The 8,699-nt window shown below is 34.5% G+C and overlaps 1 protein-coding gene across 1 annotated transcript; it reads left to right on the top strand.

Moving 5' to 3' along the window:
* Positions 1 to 6,541: 6,541 nt before the first annotated feature.
* On the top strand, positions 6,542 to 7,859 carry BGZ61DRAFT_377080 (uncharacterized protein; the record flags this gene model as incomplete). Its single annotated transcript, XM_046242568.1, has 4 exons — positions 6,542 to 6,778; positions 6,829 to 6,865; positions 6,922 to 7,372; positions 7,490 to 7,859. The coding sequence occupies 4 exons, from the start codon at positions 6,542 to 6,544 to the stop codon at positions 7,857 to 7,859; spliced, it is 1,095 nt and encodes a 364-aa protein (XP_046092805.1).
* Between the last annotated feature and the right edge of the window lie 840 nt (positions 7,860 to 8,699).

Below are 8,699 nucleotides of genomic sequence, written 5' to 3'. Positions count from 1 at the left end.
ATATAATACCTATAAGATTTCTTTATAGTTGGAATATATTACTATTATTTTAAGTTATTATCTTCTTATTTCTTTAGAATTATATAGTATGGGTTTCAGCCTAGCTATATATTATAAGCGCAAATATAGATAGGTTTATTCTTAGTAGGTTCTTATTATTTATTTATAAGGTTATTATATATTTCTATTAATTTATTACATTTAATTTCCAAGGCTATTATATATCTAGTATTCTTTATAGCTAGGCTAGAGTCTTATTTATCCTCTATTTTAGATATTTTTTAGTAGGAGTAATAATATCTTAATTAGCTACTAGAAGTTCTAGTTTCCTAGCTAGGTATACTTTCATCTAGAGTATATCTATAAATACTTTATCTCTAGTATAAAAGTATTATTAGAGATTGTTCTTTTTTAGTATTCTTTAGATATTATTACTTTCTATTTCTATTAGTTAGGGGTAGTATAATAGGTCTGGGTTATTTATTAGAAATTAAGTCTTCTTTATATTATAGCTATAATAAGTTATTATATTATCCAATCTTTTATTATTATTAAATTAGCTTAGAAACTGTTTCTAACTATTTTTATATTATATACTTATCTAATAGTAATATAATTATCTGTAATATTACTAGTTATTCTTTTAAGTACTTTCTAATTCTAGTTTTAAGGTCTAGTAATAAAATCTTTTCTTCTTTAGTTATTTATTAATATATTCTTTCTTTTTAAGAGTTTCTTTAATTTATAGAAACTAGTAGTAGGTAGTTAGTAGGTATTAGGAGTTAGTCTACTATTATTATAGCTAGATTAAGTATTATAATAATCTTAAATTAAATAGCAATTTGGGTTATTATTATTATTATTATACTAGTAGTTAGTAAATTGTATATTCTTACCTTCTAGTATAGCTTATACTTTTAGTTGGACTTTGGGGTATAATACTTACTTTTAAAGTAGCCTATTTTTTATAATTCTAGTATTTAACCTTTAAGTAGTCCTTTAGGTAGCTCTAATTCTATAGGCCTAGTGTTATTCTATAGAGGTATTACTCTAGTATTTCTTTTCTTAGTTGGAATTGTATTTTTTACTTTTCTAGGTATAGGTATAAGTTCCTCTTATTTTCTTAGCTTTCTTTTTCTATTATCTTTTAAATTGCTAGTTATTAATTTCTATAGTAAGTTATATAAGTTATTATATATAGTAGTTTATTTTCCTACTATTATATCTTTAACTTTAACTTTATTTCTAGTAGAAGCTTACTATAAAGCTTCTTCTTTAGCTTAGTTATAAATAGAGTTATAATATTTAGCAGTATAAGAAGATATATATCTTTTTACTTTAGCTTTTAAATTTATTATTATAGCTTATTTCTTATCTTAAAATCTATAGAAACTTTTAAGTTTATATTTAAAGACTTATAATTTCTATAGATAGCTTTAGTTTTATACTTATATTATTATATAGTTATTAATATAGTTTCTTATAATAAGTTTAAATTATTATAGTACTTTATCTTTAAGGAATTCTATTTTATATTATATATATATATTATCTATAATAAATTGTATAGAATAATATATTAGTATGCCTAGAGTTATATAAGAAATTCTTAAGTTTTATAGCTAAGCTATTATATAGATTAGGCTAGTATAGAAGAGAATTTCTCTAGTATCTTTTTCTTTAGCTATATTAAATATAATATTTTTAATAAAGTTCTTATATATAAATTTTTATCTAATAAGTTCTATAGTAAGTTTATTATTTTACTTAAGTAGATCTTTATATTATTTTATTAGGATATTAATTTACTACTACTTATTTTCTATACTTATCTTAGAAGTATTAAGGAGGTTATTAAGCTAGTCGGATAGCTTTTTATTAGCCTTTTTAAGGCTTCTTATATCTTTCTAGATAACCTCCTCTTCTTCTTCTTTCTTTAAGATAATATTAATATTACTATTATAGTTAGTATTTAAATTCTTTAAGAAAGAAGAGGTAATAGCAGAAGTTATAAAAGCTATAATAACTAATTTAAAATATTACTTAAGTTAATATAATAATATACTAAATAAAGCTATTAATATATAATAGTTAAGTTTAACTTAAAGGTATAGAGTAGGTTTAAGGTATATAATATATAATTAAATAAATTAGAATATTATAGTAAGTAATATAAATTACAGTCTAATAATAGTAAAATAGTAGATTTAATATAACTAAGTATATTAATAGCTAGTAAGGCTATTTATTTATAAAATACTAAGTAAATATATATATATACTATAGTAGATTATAGAGATTATAGTAGTAATTCCAATAAGCTATTATTTTAATTATAAGAATTATAGTAGTAATTTAAGTAATTCTTTATTTAATTAGTTTTTATATTGGGGATTATAGAATTATAAAAGTAATTTAAGTAATTTTTTATTAATTAGAGAAGAATAAAAGTGGAGTATTATAGTTCTATTATTTAAGACTGTCTAATTCTAACCTGGGCTATAATATTTAATATAATATTTTCTAAATTTAAAAGAATAAATTTAAACTTTTAAAAATTTCTTTTAATATTACTTTTTATTATAGTAATTTTATAAGTAGTATAAAAAGCTAGAAAGAATTTCATTTTTAAAATATAAATTATAGAATATTTAATTAATTACTTAATTATTTAACTATAAGCTATTTTAAGTAATTTAAAGTATTTAATATTAAAAAGTTAAAGTAGATAAAATAAATAAAATAATATATAAAATATAATAATATTATTTTCTTTATAATATTTTTTAAAGTTAATAAAGTAGTAACTTTTATATTTATTATTAGAGGTTATTAAATAGTAGAATAAAATAATATTATAATAAAAGAAATATTTTAATAGAAAATATAAATTAAAAGGTATATATAAATAGAAGATAGATAGTATAAGATAGTATAAAATAGTATATTATAGTATATAGTAGTATATAATACTTAAAATCTTAAGTTTTAAATAGCTTAAAGATTTTAGGCTTTTTATAGATAATTTCTTAAAATCTAGCTATTATAGCTAGATAATAGATATACTATTAAATAGCCTGAAAAATTAGCTTTTAGATAGTTTTGAAATTATTTCTTATTATATTTTAAATCCTAAGATATCTAGCTTTAAAATTAAGTTACTTTTAAAGTAAATTAATTTTAAAGCAATTTTTAATTTCTAATTATCAAGCTAATATTAGTCTAACTAAAATAGTATAAATAATATTAATAATACTATTTTTTATATTATAAGAGGATATTTTTTCCTAATTTTAACCTCTTTTTTTTTAACTTTAAAGCTATTATAATAATATATTATATAAAATTAAATATTTATTTATATATTTAAAGAGTATTAATATAATTTTATTTAATAAGAATTTTAATTTAATATTAGTTTTAATAATATTAAAAAAATTAAGATAGCTTATTAATAATATATTAATATTAAAATAAAAGATTTTTATATTAAAAAATATCTATAAAAAATCTTTTTATTATTTTATTTAGCTTATTATTTTATAAAATACTTATAAAATACTTATAAAATACTTATAAAATACTTATAAAATACTTATAAAATACTTATAAAATACTTATAAAATACTTATAAAATAACTATAAAAAGTTAAATCTTTTTAAAATAAATAGTTAAATAAAAGTAAATTTATAAATTTTATTTTATAGTAATTCTTTTTTTATAAAAAATAGTATAACTAAAGAAAAAATTAATTTATATATAAAAGTTTTATAATATATATATAGCTTTACTAAAAAAAATTTCTAAATATAATATTATTTATTAGAAAAATAGCTAGTTTAAATTCTATTAATTTATAATCTTTAAAAAAAATATAGTTATACTTCTCTTACTACTAGCTTTATTACTTAAGAAAGCTTTATATAGTAGTACCCCAGTAATTCTCTATATTTATATTACTATAAGCTACCTAAAGCTACTAAAGCTTAATAATTACTATAATATAAATATTAATAATACCCCTTATAAGAGTAATCCTTTAGTAAAGTTTACTACAGTTAGTATAAGAGCCGTAGGTAGTATATAGCTCTTGTAGTCATCCGCAAGTAGCTCGGCAGCCTTAGCTAGAAGAATATCTAGAGCTTCAGCTAGGCTTTCAGCCTCTGCTAGAGCCGCGGCCTCAAGCTGCTCCTATTTGAGCTGTTGTTATAGCTGTATAGCCTTGCCTTTACCCTTACCCCTACCCCACGCCTGTAGCTTCTTCTGCAGCAGCGCTACGCGTCGTAAGAAAATAGCTACGCTGCCAGCTTATCTGGCGTTATAAGCAAGCCTTCGGGCCAGCTATAAAGCAAGCCGTCTGCTGCAGCCCGGGGCATATGGCACCAGGCCTATAGGTATTTATCTGTTAGCCGCCTAGAGGGCCCTACTTAAAAGGGGGGGAAGGGAGGGCCAACCGGGGGACACACCTTCCATTCCTGCTGCTTCGCCGCGTAACTCCGCGGCCATCTCAGTCGATCGGAGCCTTCTACGTGGTGTTTTTCTGGGCTGGGTAGGCTGGAGATCTGATAAGTCGGGGGAGACTTATTAAATGCACTTATCAGGCGTCGCGCACACGATTTCACGGGCCGCGTTTTGCGGGCGATAAGTCGTCACGTGGTCTAAGCGAATTACGACGTAATTGCGCCATCGATAAGCTTTTTTTCAAGTTGAAAATCTGGGGGGGAGGAGTGTCGGAACTGAAAAGTGTGGGGTAAAAAAAACACACGTTAAAATACGGTGCTATGATGGCTATGGTAAACGCCGTCTGCTCCCTTACGGTGAGCAAGTTGCTGGCACAAGTGCTATAATTGTAATGGAGATATAGACTGGGCATCCGCCAAAGTTAATTAATCAGACCATTTCAAGTACTTGTAGTAAATCTTTATCGCAAATCGCACGTTGCATTGAACTTCCCCATGTTATTCCTCGATTGCAAGGTTTCTTACGATGAGAGTGATGCCTTACATTGAAACCTAGCCGACCATTAATGGGGCCACTCTTCAGAGCTCTATCTCTGCAAAGTATGTATGTATGTATATTTTTCGTCCGGGGGCTGTGAGGCCCGTAGAGTCCCCTATTGGGGCACAGGACGTGCTGAGCTAGAATCTGGAATGCTAAAATCTACGCAAGTGGTAAAAGGTTGGGCTGACTCATTCGCGACACGAAATTAAAGCATTCCCTTCTTCTTCTTCTTCCGTAAAATGCAAAACAGACCACTATCCAGCACATCACTATCTCTGCAAAGGATGATTGATAAAGCAAAGTCTAGGGTAGAGACAAATGGAGCAAGCAAGTAATTGGCTCTTTGGGCGGGTTAGCCTGTATTATGAAGCTAGGAAAAGCTAGACCTCCCTGACATCAAGGGGTGGGAGCTGCAGTTCACAGATACACAATACACACACATATTCAAGGTCATCAAGTGGTCGCATAAGTTATCTAACAATATGATTCTCCCTTATGCACGTGTTTACACTGACAAAGAAGGGAATGCGGGCGTCTTAGCGCCATTTATGCAGACAATTTCACTCAGAGATTACTTTCTCCAATCAGGGCCAATCCAAGACGCAAGCGGCACAATCTGCTCACGCTAAGGAGGGCGGTTGCGAACGGAGAATGCCGCATTCGAGTTCGAGTCAACACATCTTTAGTCAGTCAGCCAGTCGGTCGGTCGGTTGGTTGGTCGGTCGGTTTTATATTGCCATCTTCATAGCGGACTGTCCTTGCCTCGATGGGCCTTGCATGCTCCCCTTGTCCCTTGTCCTTGCAGAGAGCTAATCTGCAGCGTTTGATCTACGTAGTTATCCCCTTATCATTCCCTGGACCATCTCCAGGAGTGTCTTGCACCTAGCTTACCTACGTAGAGCAGCTGAACCTTAAGTACGACCCCCCATTCAAATACGCAATGCTGGGAGGAGGTTAGCGTTGCCAACTCAGGTCAAGTACGAATATCTACTCCGTAGACTAACAAGGACGGCTTTTGTGGCTAAACCTTGACAATCCCCTAGGCCTATCAAGTAAAGGCCTGCTGAAAGGGGGTCTGTGCCACGACTCAGACGTACTACGTAGTGACTTCAGGGCCTCTGTCCACCAGGCTACTCAACGCCTGACTCATGTACCTACGCTAAGTATTGGGGGAGTTTTCGGATAGCTCGCCTTCGTCCCTTGACCACAGGTGTGAAGATCCTGTTGTGGCTTGCATGAACAGAAGCGCTAGATGTTGGCGAATGTCACCGAAGCCTTTATAATAATTGCGGTATTCCCCTTCGCGGCATCAACCGAACTGTGGCATTCCCTAGACTGCCAAGTTGCCCCGGGGAAATAATATCCCAAGGCTCTGGGCCGCTGAAGACGACATGCAGATCTCCCGTCATCCTCTTCTTTCTTGTTCCACTCTTTCGCTTTCGCACTGGACCTGGTCGTGTTGGGCCTGAGCAGCGTGTCTGCCCCCATAGAATATCACAACCCACCAAGCATACCCTCCCTTGGAGGATTATCCTGGCAATGAGTCCTCTTCGTCACAGCGTTATTGTTCGAGCGGCCGAGACAACTGCAGAGTCCTCGACCGCACCGCTAATAACGGGGCCGTATCCCCCTCTCACTCAACCAGGAAAATCGCTTATTGCCGTTTCCGTCATCATGGTGTTTTTCACCACGGCTTGGACGGTGATGCGCATCATCTCCCGCAACATCAGGAAATCCCAGTATTACATCGAGGATTACTTTTACTTTGTCGGTCAGGTGAGTGACGAATGGCCCGCAACACACCATTATTCTAATAAACATTTCAGATCCTGTACTATGTATTAGCCGCCCTATTCATCCTCGGTACATCTTGCTTTTATTGCGCTTGAATTTTGCTACAGAATGCTAACGAATAGCAGTCGTCGTCGACGGCGGTGCTGGACATGACTTGGTCCGACTTGCCCCAGACGTTTCAAGCAAATTCTCGCGCTTCACACTCGCAATCCAAGTGGCCTATAGCATCTGCCTGTGCTTCATCAAGGTGGCCGTTATCTGCATGATCCGGCGAATCTTCCGCACGGCTGGTCGATTCTTCGTCATGGCGACTTGGGCAGCGACGGTCCTGTCTGTTATCTGGGCCTTGTATGGAATCATCCTCCCGTTTGTCCTCTGCAAGCCCGTGGAAAGCGCTTGGGGGGCTGCCAGGCCGGAAAAGTGCGGTGACATCGTCATGGCACATGTAGCCGTTGCTGTCTTGGATATCGTTTCTGAGGTGGCCATCGTGGCACTGCCGATGAAGATGGTATATAACTTGCATATGAATCGGGCACACAAGTTGGCAATGGTTGCTGTTTTTGGGGCTGGTTTTGTGTAAGTTTTCCCCATATCGCCGTGTTTTCTTGTCGTCTTGTCGTCTTGTCATCTTGTCATCTTACATGAGAGAAGCCTGCATCCTCATCTCCAGTCTCTGCTAACACCCCTGTGCAGCACCATCATCTTCTCATGTGTGCGGCTCTACTACATCTACATTGGCATTCAAAACATATCCAAAATCTCCACCGGAGGATCCATCAGCACCGCACTCCAAGCTGGAATCGCCATCATGGTGGCATCGAGCCCCATGCTCCGCCCCATATTCGACCGCACTGCTCTCAAATGGCTTGGAATCAGTCTCCGCAGTACCCGGGAGGAGAGCACTGGCGGAGCCGTCAGATCACGAGCTACAGGCGGTGGTGGAACAAGGAGAACGAGCCAGGGACCGTCACATACCCGGCCCGGTGGCTTCCAGCAAATGCATGAGAGCGAGGAACATCTGGCGTGGGAGATGGCCACAATGAATGGGAAGTTTAATGGGTAAAAAGTAATAAAATAACTTATAAAAAAAGGGAATTGATATACGGGCATGACATTTTTGATACACGGGCATGACTCTTACACGGGCATGACTTTTATGACATCTGATTCGCTAGATTTCCGTCGACCCATAAATACATCATCGCAAAGGCGGTAAAGCTAGCTCTCTTAATAGGCTCTTATTTCCAGCACCCAACTAACCAGGTCAATCCAGCCCTCTACAATAGGTCTGTGCAGGACGTCAAAACAAGATCTAGTCTTGAATATAGCAGAAGGTCAGTTCCATTGTGCCCTAGAGGGCAGCTATCTACATGTCTATTCTCTAACTACTATAGAAGGAAGAACCTCTTCGTTGCGTCTTTCGGCTGCTGGCACGTACTCCTGCAGTTCTTCCAGTTCCTAGAACAGATAGCTGGCTGCGTGTCTGGCTCGCTTTTAGTGCAAGCCTGGCAAGCGTCGACTTATTCTGATATCTTGGTGGTCGACCTCGCTTACGCCCTATCACCTGACTGGTTGGCTTACTGGTTAGCTGGGTATTGGGCTGGGTATTAGGCTGGAAGTTCGATCGCTTGAGCTAGGAGGAGACTCGGATTGGGACATAATAAAGGTCTTTATGGTCAGGGGCTGGGCGACTGGCAATATATAGCTATCTGATGGAGAGCTAGATCACGTGGCGTCAGTTACTAAGGGATGATTATGGACAGTGTTAGATTGAGACCTCATGTGGTGGCATAATATGCATCTCCATGCCATGTGGAATCAACTAGAAGCTTCTTGCTAAGCCGGTGGCAATAGGGGGCAACTTTCATCTTTGGTGGCGATATTCCTATCCCTTTGAGTATAA

Source organism: Ilyonectria robusta (assembly GCF_021365365.1).
Source record: "Ilyonectria robusta strain PMI_751 chromosome Unknown BGZ61scaffold_200, whole genome shotgun sequence".
Classification (NCBI taxonomy): Eukaryota; Fungi; Ascomycota; class Sordariomycetes; order Hypocreales; family Nectriaceae; genus Ilyonectria; species Ilyonectria robusta.
The sequence above is the reverse complement of the archived record's forward strand: the minus strand, read 5'-3'. Positions and strand labels throughout refer to the sequence as shown.